The sequence below is a fragment of the Esox lucius genome, chromosome 10 (assembly GCF_011004845.1).
Source record: "Esox lucius isolate fEsoLuc1 chromosome 10, fEsoLuc1.pri, whole genome shotgun sequence".
In the NCBI taxonomy this organism is placed as follows: Eukaryota; Metazoa; Chordata; class Actinopteri; order Esociformes; family Esocidae; genus Esox; species Esox lucius.
The window spans coordinates 9,334,571-9,351,120 of record NC_047578.1 but is presented as its reverse complement, the minus strand read 5'-3'; the positions used below and the strand labels follow the sequence as shown (position 1 = coordinate 9,351,120).

Sequence of the window (16,550 nt, the reverse complement as noted above, 5' to 3'; positions counted from 1 at the left end):
TGTGATTTCATTGGCTGAGGGTATGGGGTGTGATGGGGGTTGGAAAATGAGAGGACTAATGGGTTGGAGAGCTCTGAATATTAAATAGAACTGAACGAACATAACACAAATCGCTCTGAGATCCTGCCTGAATCTCAAATCAGAAGCACCTACCTTTCAGCCAATCTGAGAGGATTCGATTGGTATACACTATGTGTTAGACAAGATACTGCTTCAGTCTACACCAATCCAATTGGATTTACGTCCCCCGTGAGAAGCTTACTATGTGCATTTCAGGGAGAAGAATGAGGAGGGAGAACGGGAGTTTGGTTTAGCACATCATGCATAAATAGTGATGCTGGCCGTGTAACGCTATGACCTTGCGCCCTCTGCTGTTTGAATGTAGTACTTTCCACCAGTCACCACACAGCTAGCCTGGTTTACTCCACCAATGTGACTATAGAGAACTGGTGTCACCTAGACAACCACATATTTCCCCAAACAAACAAAATCTGTACTGGTCTTATCACAGAGATTGAAAGAGGTCTCACCTGTGAACCTGTTCCATTGAGGCAATTTCAATGATGGTCAGTTTTGCGGTAATCCACAGGCTGACCTCTCATAATGATCCCGTTGGATTTGCCAGAGGACTCGGTTGGAGCTGTGATCACATGACCGACCAGGTAATTAGGAGGGATCAGCCTATGAAGTTTGAAGTCCCACCCAGTTGACTATATAAAAAATAGCACATGCCTTCAACGGCTTTGTCCAGGCTAGAACTTGCTTTATCCCAGTTATGAATTATATCCCTCTCTATGGGTCTGACCCCATGGGGAAAGCTAGAGACAGTGAGAGGTAGGGGGTTAGCTGATACAGTAGCAGTTGCCGTGTGCCACTTGTTTCCTTAGAGTGTATCTGTATAAGAACTAGTGCATGGAATAAATCTACAGTTAAATGGTCCTGGACAGCCTCTATCAGTACATAGGCTCCCTCTGGTGGGTGATATAAGTTACTACTGCAAAAGCAGAAGCATTGGCTGATCCTTTCTGATGACCTGGTGCCAGTCATCATGTCTAATCCCAAACCAGCACCTCCCCCCTGATGACTTGCTCGGACTGCCCTCCACTGTCACGTGTTGATGACAAAACTCAGTACTGGAGAGTGGCTGGAATATGAATGAACCCATCAACACCAGGACAAACCTGTGACTTCAGTAATGCAATTCATGTTCCACTTTCACATAAAGAACAAGCATCATATTCACCAATGTCTACTGTTGAAAAAACTCGGTATCAATTAAAACAACCAATCAAATGTATTTTATAAATGGTCCAAGGACGGTCCAGCAGCTAGGGTCCTCCTTTTATTCCACAAGACACCAGAAATATAATCCATTTAACTTAAGAGATACAGTACAGTAATGTGTCCAGCCTCAAAATTACATACAAACAAATGTCTCCTGTAACCAAACACACCTATACATTATTTTGTGTTAAATTGAAAAAGCTATAATGGAATTAGCCTGAATGCTGTGTCTTTGCACGTTCGCTATAAGAGCCACTGTAGTGTCTAATTAGCACTCACACCCTTGAGATGTCTTTTTCTTTATTGGCCTCTCAAAAGCTTTTGACACTGTTGGCTATTCATTCAGTTATTTACAAACTGAATTATCTGTTCAGACAGTCTCATGGTTCAACAACTTTCTGACAGATGGAACGTGTCCAGTTGGTTGGCAAAACATCAAACGTTAATTATCCAGAACCCAGTGCCATCAAGTTCTGTTTTTCTGTTGCTCATTATGTATATCAATAATGTTGGTAAAAATAATTGCCAAATGCTGGTTCAAATATTTGGCTGATGAAATTATTATTTATTTTTGTGTATCTAAACTAAGGCCTTTAAAGAACTGCAGTCTCATCTTTTATATTATCCAGGCTCAGTTGTTGCTGAATCTTCAAGATTTAGTCACTCTTCCAGACAAAAACATTTAGAGTAAAAATCTTGATTGCAGGGGTGCCAATACTTTTGAAGCTTATGTTTTGCAACCAAAAATAATACCACTCAATAAAATGTTTTATGTATTAGAAATGATTGTGTTCTAATCTTAGTAAATGGCTCCCTTTTATGTTTGAGCCCACAATATGTCTCACTGTTTTTTTGCATTCACTTTTGCTCAATTTCACGAAGGGTGTCAATACTTCTGGAGTTGACTGTACCTTCTCTGTGGAGATGGAGCCATTGGTGCATTTTCTGTTACAAGGCCATACTCGCATTTACCTATGTTCATGCAACATTGACTACTGTTCCCAAAGCCTCGTTAAAGTTGTCAAACGTTCTGATACATTGCTAATAGAAAGGCCAACAACGGAGCTATTGATCTTATCTCAACGTTTCAAAACGTCTCGTCTCGGTGAACGCATCGTAGGTGTTCTTCGGAATCTCCCACCTCGGCGCCATTCGGATCATTGAGGACTCTCATTGGCTGATTCGCCTAAATTCTGCACACGAGGTTGTCCGGTAGGCTTCACCCCAAGCTAGTTTGTCAATCAACTTTAACACTTGCCTCAAAACAGAGAAACTCTCCCATCAATTGTTCGACTTTATCATTGAACAAATTGCTAGTTTAGAGTTTAATGCTTGTAAAAGCAGGTTCCTTATGGATGAAAAGTGCGAGTCAGCTGACGAATACGGTGAGGACGAAATTAACACACTATTTTGCGTGGTTTAATTAATTGATTTATTGTTTCATTGCTCAATTAACGCGTTCTCAACTAATTAGTTAACTCTTAAATTGTTCTAGTGAACCACAGTAGCTTTCTAGTTGATGTTTTGCTCAATTTAAGTTTGATTAATTGTAGGTACTCTGTTTTGATGGGCAGTCTTAGGCAACTCATAGATATTAAGCAGCAGTTTGGAAATATAGTTCACTCAAATAGGCCCGTCATTATACCCGGCACCAGACAATGCCGTTGGTGATAATTTTGAGGACAAATACTAAATTCTACTGCAGAAAACCAATATGAAATCATATATTTATATTATTCAAAGGTATTTTATCTAGCCTAAAGAAATTAGCAAGGAAGCTAACTACTTATATTATCCATTATTTTAAATGACTAGGTAGCTAAATTACGCAACATAACTTAATTCGCAACATGTCATTATACTTCTAATAATGTTTGTCAATCAAGTCGCGCTAATGATCACCAGATGGCGTTGTCGGACAGGTTTTTACTTCAGTGTACCTAGACATCTGTGCTCCACTATCTCTTCCCACGTGGCAAATTAGTTCTGAACTGGCTGAGAGTTGTGTTGGCTTGGGTTAAGATTTGTAAGGAAGTGGCCTGAGATGCAAGTCTATATTTGATGGTTTAGGAATGAGAGTAAATGCTTGTTAATTTTATTACAGACAGGGTACTATCTGTCTTGTGTATTTCAGTGTTGTATTTATGTTTGAGTCAAAACGCTTTGTCAATAAATCTTTACACTTGAATGAATTTAGAGTACTTCTGTAATATATATCGCATGTGCGACTTATATATTGGTTATATTATTATATTTTGTGCCTTACTGAACCACTGTCAGAGTCATAATGTTAACATGGAGAACGTTTGAGATGGTAGCATTCCAGTTGTCTGTTGAACAAGGCCTCTTACCCCTTGGCAAAATCAGTGTGCATGATCAATGTTAACAAAACCTGGCTAAAAAGACTACGTATGCTTGCCTTTTATGCTGGACTGTTCCAATTCCACTAGTTTTTTCATTTCAACCCTCTAATCGTGGACTTCAGACCTGAGACCAAGTCCAGAACGAAATGTTGTGGCACATTGAGACATTGCGACAGGACCTGAAACGAGCAGAACTAGTCTTGTAAAAAAAAAAGTCAAGCTCAATAGAGTTGAGTCTATGAATTTTCTTGAATTAATCAATTACTTTTGTATCACATTTTTGTTTCTTCACTCTAAAATTTATTTTTTGTTTAAGACAATTTAAAATAAGAAGTTTCTTACTTAAGGTCACTTAAGTGCTATGATTGTGTAAATTAAGTTCTCCACTGACCTAGACTTTTTTTGTCCTGAACAAGACTTAATCTGTGTCTGCGATATCATCCCTATGCTATGCATCTATGTTTTTCTGTATCCTACTAAGGACATATAACAGTTATAAGACTTTATGTGTCTCCTCTGTCATGTGTTCTGATTGTTGCTGGCTTAGAAGGGGTTCCAGGTAAGATGGATGACAAATGACCCCATTCTGATGTATAGTGGCTCTGATGTTAACCTGTCTATGATTCTATTTCTATGGTTCTAATATGAATGAGACATATTTTAGCTCGCTATAAGCTTTTCCAGTTTGGGCTAATTAATGCACAGGTGTGGTAGTGCTTGGCCTCATCATGTCTGTTTGAACATTTTACCACTTCATCATGCTATCTGTGTTATGTTGGGTTACGATAGTGTCATGTCATCCTAAGTTGCTCTGTGTGGCTGCATACAGACTGCCCAAGCCTCCTGTGTGAGGAACAGGAGGCTGAAGAGGAGGAGAGTTACCATGGAGACTACTCTGGAAGAGAAGCATTGGTAGAGAGAGACAAATGGGATGAAGGACAGAGGGAAGAAAGAGAGAGAAAACAGGAGAAAGAGGAAGAAAATGTAGAACCAGAGAAGGAGAGGAATGGAGAGATGAATGAGGATGTAATAAAAGAAATAGAAGAGGAAAGTGAGGTGGAGGATGAGGGTGGAGAGATGGATGAGGTTAGGGCAATAGATGAGGTTGGAGGGATGGATGAGGTTGGAGGGATGGATGAGGTTGGAGTAATAGATGAGGGTGGAGGGATGGATGAGGTTGGAGTAATAGATGAGGGTGGAGGGATGGATGAGGTTGGAGCAATAGATGAGGTTCGACAAATGGATAAGAGGCTACTGAGACAAAGGAAAGGAAGGATGGAGGAAGAAGTAGATGAGAATGTGGTGGATATTCAGGGTTGGAGAGCGAATGAGGATGAAGAGAAGAAGGACATTGGAGAGAGGGATGGAGAGGAGAAGGTAGAAGAAGAAAGGAAGCAGGAAGGAGTGATGGAGTCAGCTCTGCCTCTTGACTTCCTTGGCATAGTGACTGAGCCTTTCAGCATGACAACCACCACCCATGAGGATTCTGGGTACCTGAGCTCTGGATTTGGGTTTTTCTGTCCCTCTGGGCCTGTCCTGTTTCCAACCCAGCCTCCACCTCACCCCCAACCCCTTCAACCCAAGGGGGTGAAGCGCCCCCACAGTGTCAGTCCGCCTCCCCCTTCCACCCAAAACCTACAGGTAAGACAGACAAAACAAGATTACTCTCTAAAGCAATGTGATTGTAATGCATTGTAATGCATTACAATATAATCCATCCCAGTGTCCTATAAAATTCACACAACCCCTGAACTAATAATGTCCCCAGACGATCATGGAAGGTTGGGTGGAACTGTCCATCAAACTTGGCCTTCATTAGCCAATATGAGTCAGTGACAGCTTCCTGGCATGATAGACATTGGCTCAATTGGCTTTGTCAACCAACCAATCATATACACCTTCCCCCATGTGTTTGGTGCAACCAAGCACAAACACATTTTGTAACATTATTGTGGGACAGCTGAGCTTTCTTTATGCTGCACCGACTATGGGATTAGAAATCCTAAATTGTGATAAAATGATGTTACTAAGTAGCAAGGTAGCTACTTTACGGAACATTGTATTCAGTGGTGTGGACTGTTAGCCCTTTGGTTGTCTTGCTGTGTGAAGTGCCTGGCTCAGGCAAGCCTAGACATGACGTGTTAGTTTACGTCTCACAGTATTTTCACAAAAATCAAAGGATGAAATATACTTTACTCATGAAGGTCACTCCCATAGAATATTAGTCACTCATTTAAATGCCCATAGCCTGAGGACAATGTTACCTCTACCCTGCACTTGGGATGAAATAAGTGCAGGATCTGACAGAACTATGTTCTAGCCTATCCCAGACGTCCATGACAGCTCTTTTGCCTAGAAATTGAATCGGAAATGCTGTTTGCCCAAGTCAAGTACTGGAATGCCCAAGTAAAGCACTGCCTCTAGAACATGTACTTGGATCAGTTTGATACGGAATATAATGAAAATACACACACACACACACACACACACACTCTCTCTCTCTGCTGTTTCACAGGTGAAGTTGACTCGAGTGTACTCAACTCGCCGTTCAATTCGCTACAACACCCGGGGTCGTAGCCAGGTTCCTCTCCCCCTGTTGCCAGCCGTAACCATGGGAGACCCCACACCGTTGCCACCAATGACCAAGAAAAAGACACGCACGCTCTACAGCACGGGTGAGAAGAGTGCGCGTGTTAGCGTGTGCGTGTATCACATGAGCTACAGTATTTCCTTTGTTTAACCTGAGTGTGTGTATGTAGACCAGTTGGAGCAACTGGAGGGCCTATTCCAGGAGGAACACTACCCAGACGGAGAGAAGAGGAAGGAAATTGCCACCATGGTGGGCGTCACGCCCCAGAGAATCATGGTTAGTGCTCTTGAGGAGGGTTGGCAACCTTTGACCTAAATTCACTTTATGTTGCACAACGACGTAGGATTTGAAGTAAATACAGTTACGTCTGGAAATGTTTGGACACTAACACAGTTAACATAATATTGGCTCTGTACGCCACCATAATGGATTTGAAATGTAACAACCGAAATGCAATTGAAGTGCAGAGTTTCAGCTTTAATTAAAGGGGTTGAACAAAAATATCGTATGAAACCTTTAGGAATTGCAACCATTTTCATACACAGTCCCCTTATTCATACACAGACAATATATCCCTATACACTTTAGAATTCATCCGGCTGCTTCTGTCTTCTGTCACATCATCAATAAACACTAGTGACCCAGTGCCATTAGAAGCCATGCATGGCCATGTCATCACATTGCCTCCACCGTGTTTTACAGATGATGTGGTATGCTTTGGATCATGAGCCGTTCCAAGCCTTTTTTCCAAGCCTTTTTTCTTCCCATAATTCTGGTACAGGTTGATCTTGCTGTTGCTGTTCCAGAACTGGGTTGGCTTTTTTAAATGTTTTTGGCCAAGTCTAATCTGGCCTTTCTGTTCTTGAGGCTCATGAATGGTTTGCACCTCAATCAATCAATCAATGTATTAACAAAACCCTTGTTACAAAACACCCACCTTCTGTATTTGCTCTTGTGAAGTCGTCTCTTTATGGAAGACTTGCAAAATGATATGCCTACCTCCTGAAGAGTGTTCTTCACTTGGCTGGATGTTGTGAAAGGGTTTTTCTTTACCATGGAAAGGATTTTTAAGACACACCAGTGTGCTATTTTTTTCTCAGAATGTACAAAACTGTTGATTTGGCCACTCCTAATGTTCCTGCTATCTCTCTGATGAATGTTTGTCAAATTTTTTTGCAGCCTAAGGATGGCCTGTTTCACTTACATTGAGAGCTCCTTTGACTGCATGTTGTGGGTTCACCGCAACAGCTTCCAAATGCGAATGCCACACCTGGAATCAACTCCAGACGTTTTACTTGCTTAATTGATGAAGAAATAACGAAGGAATACCCTGTCCATGAAACAGCTTTTGTGTCAATTGTCCAATTACTTTTGGTCCCTTGAAAAAGAGGGGGATACATATTAAAGAGCTGTAAATCCTAAACCCTTTTTGGATGTGAATACCCTCAAATTACTTGTGTCACCGTCCAGTTATTTCCAGATCTAACTGTATTTGTCCTTTCCTTCTCGTGTCGTCTGCCCCTCACTCTTCCCCTTAACGTCCGTCTGTCTCCGTCGTCCATCGCAGGTGTGGTTTCAGAACCGGAGGGCAAAATGGAGGAAGGCCGGACGTTCTGCAGTTAAGCCAGAACCAAAACCGACCTACACCAGCTCCCAGGATACCAACCCCAATCCTGCCCCCCTTCTGACATCACACCCACACACCAGGTCACCTCAGACGTGTCTGCTCACATATGGGGGAAAAAAAAAAACATTTTATATCCGACCCAAGTGATGTTGTTTTCCAGGCAATTTGCAACTTCCCCATACTATTAGTTTCTTCTTTCAGCGATAATGGATGACTTTACTCGTTCCTCACTGGGGAGAGTAATTCACTACACTACTAGTTACATGCCAAGATGTTGTGCGTCCTTACTCAGTTTATAACAAAAAACACCTCCTGGCGTCATCCTGCTAAAGCATGTTGGCCACTCTTACCACCAAAACAATGTTCTTTTTTTAAATGAAGAGACGTTTCTATAATTTTCCATCCCCCTAACTTAAATATCCGGTAGTAACGTGTGCATGTGTAAACAGGAAGGAAGTGTGCATGTGTAAACAGGAAGGAAGTGTGCATGTGTAAACAGGAACTTGGCAAGATGACATCAGAGGAAGTAAACCAAAAGAATCTGTGGTGGGGGGAATTCATTTTTAATGAGTGGGAAAAACATCATATTTAAGGCACATTTCTGTATGTATTCAGATCAATAACTTGGGCCAGCTGGATCATTATACCAGAAGCAAGCAAGTTTATTTATAAATGTACAGCTTATTAAGTTTATTTATAAACTTCAACTTAAGACCCTTTTTTAATAGAGGCTTAATGGCAGCTGTTTTTAGGGATGTTGGGACAATGCCTGCTTGCAGAGAGCCATTAACAATTTGCTGTAGATCCATTGTTATAGAGTTAAAAATAGTTATAAAAAAGTATACTGATGGCAGTGTATCGAGACAAGATGTGGAAGCTTTAAGATGTAGAACTGTTTCTTCTAGGGATTTTTGATCAATTGTATTAAATTGTGACATAATAACCAAGTTATGTCTTGGTGGTCGTTGTGACGGTACAGTGTCATTGTTAGACTGTGTAGTTCTGATGGTCCGTCTAATACTTAAAATTTTGTTCACTAAAGAAACACGCAATTACTATCTTTGAAGAACATTCACTATCTTTGACCAGTAACTGGAATAACCGTAACAGTACTATCTTATATTTGACCCCTATTGGTGCAGAAAGTCCATGCAATGTTACTAGTTTAAGCCCTCAGCATTGGCGATAATGGCCAAACTAAACAGTTTCCAGCTGAAGGTTGTTGGTGATTATGATATCATGCGTACAGGATGGTCCTAGGACAGACCGCAACCTTCCCGCCTCCTCCTGGTCTCTCCCTACCGCTCCCTCCCACCACCCAGGCCCTCCCCTCCTATGGCAACCTGCTGACAAGCCTCTCCTCCAGCCCAACAGGTAGGCGGCAGTCAATGACCATGTTTACGTGCGCACAGTGTTCTAGCTCATGTCTTTCTTAAGGTCTCCGTGGGAATCAGCTTTTATGCGGTTCACAAGTAGCTCATGAATGAACAGTGTTTCTCATTAAAATGGAAGAGTACCTAAAATCTGTACACTGACTGCATGGATAATCTCTCATATAGCCTACCACTCTGTTTCCAAAAAAGTCTGGACGCAAGGTAAAATGCTAAAAAAAAAACACAGAATGCAATGATGTGCAAATCATTTATCCCTATATTGAATATATTACAAAGACAACAAATGTTGAAACTGAGAAATGTTATTGTTTTTGGAAAAATACATGCCCATTTTGAAATTAGTGCCAGCAACACTTTTCAAAAAAATTGGGACAGGGGCATGTTTACCACTGTGTTGCATCACCTCTTTTTTTAACAATACTCTGTAAGCGTTTGGGAACTGAGGAGACCGATGGCTGTAGTTTTGAAGTTTTCCTATACTTGCTTGATATTGGATTTCTGCTGCTCAACAGATCGGGCTATCCTTTGTTGTATTTTTAGTTTCATAATGCGCCAAATGTTTTCAGTGGGTGACAGGTCTGGACTACAGACAGGCCAGTTTAGCACCAGGACTCTTTTACTACAGAGCCATCCTGTTGTGATACGTGCTGAATGTGGTTCGGCATTGTCTTGCTGAAATAAGCAAGACCTTCCCTGAAAAATATGTTGTCTGGATGGCAGCATATGTTGCTCTGAAACCTGTATATATTGTTCAACATTAATGGTGGCTTCACAGATGTGCAAGACACCCATGCTCTGGTGACTCGCACATCTGTGAAGCCAATGCTATGCTCTGATAACAAGCTGGATGTGGGCCCTGAGAAGGGGGCAGCATTTGTTTGTTTATATATGGTTTGTTCGTTGCATGGTAGAGTATTAACTTGCAATTTATGTTGAGAAACATTATTCTTAAATTGTTGCACTTTTTGCCCATGCAGTCTTTCACAGAGTGCTGAACCCCTCCCCATCTTTACTTCTGAAAGACTCATCCTCTCTGGGATGCTCTTTTCATACAAAATCATTAGATTAGAATCAACGTTATTGTCATTGATCAAGTACAGCACAACGAAATGCAGTTAGCATTTAACCAGAAGTGCAACTAGAAGAGTGCAGAAAGATTTACAAGTATATAAGTATAATATAATATATGGATATGTATATTACAAGTGGAATGTATAGATGTGCAAATGCAGTACAAATGGCAATACAAAATGTGCAATTAAGGCAAATAGAGGAGGGCAGAAAATGTACAAGTATTAAGTAAAATGAATGTTACAAGTGGGATAATAGTTGTGCGGGTAATGCAGAGATAGCAGCAATGAGGTCCCCGAAGGTAGACATGAATATGTAGCAACTGTAGAAATGCAAGCACGATGGCAATAATAATTGTGCAAAGAGGCAAACTAAATGTACAAGGTGCATTTGCAACTGAAATGCAGGGATAGCAGCAGGAAGGTTCCAGAGGTAGACTCGCACCTGTAACAACTGAAAACTATCAGACTTTCCAAAGCAGTGTTAGAGTAGTACAAAGGGAGTAGTGCAACAAGGTCCCTGAGAGGTGGGGGGGTGTGGTTAGTGATGGGTCACAAAGTTCTCCGGGTCATAGAGTTAAGCAGGGTTACTGTAGATGGAAAGAAACTGTTCCTGAGCCTGCTGGTGTGAGAACATAGAGACCTGTACCCCAGCCTGATGGAAGGAGGGCAAACACTTTGTGGCACGGATGTGAAGGGTCCCTGATGATCCCGCGGGCCCTGTGCAGACACCGCTTGCACTGGAGGTCTAATATGGCTGGGAGCACCAGTGATGTTCTGGGGGGGGTGTTCACCAACCGTTGCTGGGCCTTCTGGTCGGCAACTGAGCAACCGTTAAACCACACTGTGGTGCAGTTAGTCAGAATGCTTTCGATTGTACAGCGGTAAAAGTTCACAAGGATCTTCGAGGACAGACGGGCCTTCAGACGGGCCTTCAGCCTCCTCAAAAAGTACAGGAGCTGCTCCACCTTTTTGACCAGGGCTGAGGTGTTGAGGGTCCAGGAGAGGCCCTCTGAGATGAGAACTGGGGTGTGGCTGCAGCCTTTAGACTTCCTGTAATCCATAATGAGCTCCTTGGTTTTCTTTGCGTTGACGGCCAGGTTATTGTCAGTGCACCATGCCGCCAGGCGCTTGACTTCCTCCATGTAGGCTGACTCGTCATTGTCACTCATCAGTCCTACCACCGTGGTGTCGTCTGCAAACTTCACAATGGTGTTGGAACTGTGTACAGGAACGCAGTCGTGGGTGAAGAGGAAGTACAGGAAGGGGCTCAACACACAGCCTTGTGGAACACCCGTGTTCAGGATCAGGGTGGAGGAGGGGAAGTTGTCTAACCTGACAGACTGGGGTCCAGATGCAGAGAGAGGGGCTGATCCCCAGGTCATGGAGTTTGTTGACCAGCCTAGAGGGGATGATCTTGTTGATTGCTCAGCTAAAGTCTATGGATAGCATTCTCACATAGGTGTTGGTTTTGTCCATTTGGGTCAGGGCAGAGTGTCAAGCTGTGGACATGGCGTCCTCTGTAGAATCTTCAACCAGTAGGCAAACTGGTAGGGATCCAGTGTTGGGGGGAAGCAAGACTTAAGGTGGGCCAGGACTAGTCTTTCGAAACACTTCATGTTCGTGGGAGTGAGTGCGACAGGTCAAAGGTCATTCAGACAAGATGTAGTCGCCTGCTTCGTGTTACTGACCTGTAGCCAATTGACCTAATTAGTTGTGAGATGTTCCACCAGGTTTTTATTTTTTGCATTACACACCTTTTCCAGCCTTTTGTTGCCCCTCTCCCAGTCAGCATATGTTTTTCAAGAAAACAAAAACATTTCTCAGTTTCAACATTTGATATGTTGTCTTTGTACAATTTTCTATTGAATATAGAGTTTAAATGATTTGCACATCATTGCATTCTGTTTTTCTTAACATTTTTGATAGCGCCCAAACTTTTTTTTTGAATATATTACAAACTTTGTTGTAATATAAGATTAAGTTCTGCAGAATGTTGTCTTGAAAAACATGTCTTTGAGTGTCTGAAATGAAATGGCCAACTTGCCCGCTAGATTACAAATGTGTTCTTTCCATTGACTGATCAGTGAAGATTAAGAACAAATGGCTTGTGAAATGTTAAGCAGAAACCTATTGGGTCTGACGGTAGACTAAGCCAGTGGTCCAGTAAAGGAGTTTACCGGCTAAATTAGCTACTGTGCAGGTAGCCTGATGTTTGAAAACACATGATAGTACGTGAAACTGAGTCTGTGCAAACTATGTAAATATTACTGTAAACCAGACAAGATGTTTACATTTCACGGTATCCTGATCAGCATAACCTAAGTTTTCTCAGGTTTATGTCAACAGGATGTAATGTTTGTGTGCGTCAACCTCAAAAGTGCTTGTCAACTGGTGTTTGTCGATGTCTGTGTCTTTCTGGGCCTCCCAGGCAGATCCGGAGGAGGAGGCGATGTGGGGCTACCGCCAGTGGAGCATCTACCCCCCATCATGTACAGCCCACCTCCTTTACGACGCGCCAGCCTCCCCCTCCTGGCTACCTTCATGAACCCTGCCAACCCCACCCACACCCCCCCTCCACCAACGCCCAAGCCCACACCCACCCCGACATCGCCTCTGTTCATGGATGTGTTGGAGTCCAATCCTCACGTTCACCCCTCACAGACAGACGCTGGGTAAGTGTGACATGAAACAGGCAGAAGGGGGTGTCTTATAACAGCTCTTAAGTACTGCACACAGCTGTGGTCTAGGGCGGTCCATTGGTGTGACCTGCTGCCTCTGGTACACATGTTCTGCTATGGCGTGGGTTTTGGATCTGGCCCGCTGCTCCTTGATAGGCATTAAGCATAAGAATGAACAAAATGTAGCAACTACGAAGACATTAGATGACATAAGATGGACATACGTGGACAGAGTGGCACTAACAAGTGACATATGATGACATTGGGTAAATCAGCTTGTGTGTGTGTGTGTGTGTGTGTGTGTGTGTGTGTGTGTGTGTGTGTGTGTGTGTGCGTGCGTGTGTGCGTGCGTGCGTGTGTATATTTTATGTTCCCAGTTGTCCGTTTGACTATAACAGTGATCCCCTGACCACCAGCTCAATGAAGGTAGACCCTCAGCACTACCTGACCTCCAGCCACCAGGGTGGCACAACAGTCTCCTACCAGCTCCAGCCCCAGCCCTCCCACCTGGCCTACCTCACCCCCTCCCCCTACCTCACTCCCAAACCTCCCGAGGGCAATGCCCTCCCCACCTCGTTCCTCACTTTTGGCCCAGGGTGCGGGCCCGGGGTGGTGACCTATGGAGCGGGAGGCCACACCTACTTTCAAACACAGCCTGGAGGAGGACAGATCCTACTGCAGTCTGGGATACATGGTGAGTCACTTCCTGGATATTCTTGGGGACCAGAGAAAGTATTCCTCATTTTCCCTATCCATGTAATCTACCTTAACCTCAAAAAATTTACCTGTTATACTTAAATGTAACCTAACTTAATCCCTAATGCTTTAACCAAAAATTAACATAATTTCTATCATTAACTTTAAATGCACGTTTTACCTTAAGCCGAAATAGTATTTTTTGTTGTTGAGACAAAAATGTCAGTCAGGCCAGGATCACACACATCCGAACCGGCTCCACTGGGCTTGGCTGATTCTGAGGTTGACGTTAACAAGCAAATTGTGTGCGTCCAGGAGGCCTCACGGCGTACCAGCCGTGCCCGTGGGATCAGATGTACAGCCAGCCAGCCGTGTTTCAGCAACGTAACAGCACACTGGGGGGTCGGGACCCCCCCTCCTCCTATGCCCCAGCCCCTTACTACCCCCGCTCTCACACACACTCCCAGAGAACCACACACACTTCAGCCCAGGTCCTGCCCTCAGTTTCTAGCCTGCGATTCCCCCACCCCAGAGGAGCCGTCACCCTACAGCCCCGACGCCCCACGCCGCCCTTGGCCTCGCCGGACCCCCCGGCCATCGTGAAGGCGGAGACTGAGAGCCCTCCCCAGATACACAGCAGCCATTTCCACTGTGACTTCTCCCCTATACACTTCTGACAGAACTAGTGTGTGTGTGTGTGTGTGTGTGTGTGTGTGTGTGTGTGTGTGTCTGCTCTCTTTGTTCTCATATCAATGTATGTTTATGTTAGTGTATGTTAAAGGTTTGTATGTGTGTCACCTATTTTTTGATTCACGGTTAATAGTTTGGGGGTTCTGTTCAGGTTGTTAATAAAGGCTTGTTACATACCATTGAACTGGTTGCTTATGTGTTTTTTGTTTGTGCTACTCTTTTTTGGTTTTTTTGTCATCTCAAACTTTGTGTTCACTAAGACTACATCAGTTGTGAAAACAATTACATTTAAGTAACATTAACATAATATGTAAATATCATTTTCTGTTCACTCTAGCAACGTGAAACTCTCGCAGCACCATAAGGTGCAACATGGAAGGCCAACTCCATTGAACAAGTGCTGTTGCTGGTGATAATGGAATTATTTTGGAGCAAGTGTGGGATATATTTTTTTAATGTTTTCTGATTCTGTTTATGGAGTTGGAAGGATCTACAGAAGCAGACTTCTAAAGTCTCCGCTCATCCCAGTCCAATACACATTGAGCGAGACATCATCTTTAGACCTAAGTAGCCACAGAGTAGCCTATCTGTCGGAAAGGGTCCCATGTTACCTCCATGTTGCACATTGTGATTTCCAGTAATCAAACTGTCCCAGATTTGTTTTGTGTGTGTGTGTGTTTGTGTGCACGCTAAAAACAGACCTGTGTAGCACTGCCATCCCCTCGTTCTCTCAGATATTGTCTCCTTTTTGTGCATCCCCTGGATGGGTGGAGCGGAGAAAGGGTGGAGCGTAGGATTGAGACAGCTAATGTAGGTGTGTATGAGGGATGAAAGGGTGTAGGTGTGTATGAGGGATGAAAGGGTGTAGCTGTGTATGAGGGATGAAAGGGTGTAGCTGTGTATGAGGGATGAAAGGGTGTAGGTGTGTATGAGGGATGAAAGGGTGTAGCTGTGTATGAGGGATGAAAGGGTGTAGCTGTGTATGAGGGATGAAAGGGTGTAGCTGTGTATGAGGGATGAAAGGGTGTAGCTGTGTATGAGGGATGAAAGGGTGTAGCTGTGTATGAGGGATGAAAGGGTATAGCTGTGTATGAGGGATGAAAGGGTGTAGGTGTGTATGAGGGATGAAAGGGTGTAGGTGTGTATGAGGGAGGAAAGGGTGTAGGTGTGTATGAGGGATGAAAGGGTGTAGGTGTGTATGAGGGAGGAAAGGGTGTGTGTGTGTGTGTGTGTGTGTGTGTGTGTGTGTGTGTGTGTGTGTGTGTGTGTGTGAGGGAGGAAAGTGTGTGTGTGAACAGAGGAGTTAGTTATGTAACAGTGTTTAGGTTTTTTAATGGACGTCTCTCTTCCTGTTCACTGGGCAGTGAGCTGTTGCTTTTGGCTGGAGAGGCTCAGGGCACAAACACAAACACACACACTTTGGAACCTACACAAAATCTGGTGAGAGCAATGTCTGCTGTCCACAGAACAAACACACACACACTTTAGTTGGTTCCGGCAGTAGAGGCCTATGGAGTCCTATTCACTCTCAGAAGGCACTGTCAGAACATTTCTACTACATGTAATGCGTGTGCTTATCTGTGTGAGTGTGTTTGTGTGATGTTTATCTGCACATCTATGTTTGTGTGTTAATCTCAATAGTCAGATTGTGTGCATATCTTAGGAGAGGGACCCTTCATGTAGTTTTAGGTTTGTGATACATTTTTCCAGGATATCCCCAGTGTGAAACCGAGCTTGCTTAGATCACAAGGCGGGGGCGGAACAGGCAAACATTTCCTGACCATGCATGCATGTTCCTAATAAATCGTAGATTATTCACCTTCTACAAAACGTTCCAAATGTTAAATAGTAAAATGTGGCCTTATTTAAACAGTCATGAGCTGTAATTATGGTGCTGGAAGTTACGTTTTTCTTTTTGGCTAGGAAATCAAACATACAGTAGTTCAAGATCGTTTTTGACGAACCTTAAGTGCTTGTTGAATTGCAGCGCAATGAGCTCAATGGTGATTCCATGACGCTCAGTTGGTAGAGGATGGAGTTTGCAACGCCTGGGTTGTTCGATTCCCAACTGGGTGCTTGGACAAAAAAAAGGATCGGAGTGTCTGCTAAAATACATCAAATTCAGAGCAGGAATCAGCTGTTGAAACAGTGAAAG

At 43.3% G+C, this 16,550-nt stretch overlaps 1 protein-coding gene across 2 annotated transcripts; it reads left to right on the top strand.

Moving 5' to 3' along the window:
* Window positions 1–44: 44 nt before the first annotated feature.
* LOC105012431 (homeobox protein NOBOX) lies at window positions 45–14,552 on the top strand. 2 transcript variants are annotated; one of them, XM_013135530.4, is made up of 9 exons: window positions 45–2,669; window positions 4,477–5,288; window positions 6,163–6,322; window positions 6,407–6,513; window positions 7,805–7,944; window positions 9,114–9,238; window positions 12,760–13,003; window positions 13,426–13,703; window positions 14,021–14,552. In XM_013135530.4, exons 1-9 carry the CDS (start codon window positions 2,636–2,638, stop codon window positions 14,380–14,382), a joined length of 2,262 nt encoding a protein of 753 aa, XP_012990984.3. In that variant the 5' UTR covers window positions 45–2,635; the 3' UTR covers window positions 14,383–14,552. The 2 variants fall into 2 exon arrangements, with proteins under 2 accessions (XP_012990984.3, XP_012990983.3); XM_013135529.4 differs by having other exon boundaries at window positions 13,387–13,703.
* Window positions 14,553–16,550: the final 1,998 nt, after the last annotated feature.

Excerpts from the sequence above, each read along its gene's own strand:
- LOC105012431 (XM_013135529.4), top strand. The coding sequence starts at position 2,636 with ATGGATGAAAAGTGCGAGTCAGCTGACGAATACG. Across the intron at positions 6,323-6,406 it reads ACGCACGCTCTACAGCACGG|ACCAGTTGGAGCAACTGGAG; the intron begins GTGAGAAGAGTG and ends GTGTGTATGTAG. Across the intron at positions 13,004-13,386 it reads CCCTCACAGACAGACGCTGG|TTGTCCGTTTGACTATAACA; the intron begins GTAAGTGTGACA and ends TTATGTTCCCAG.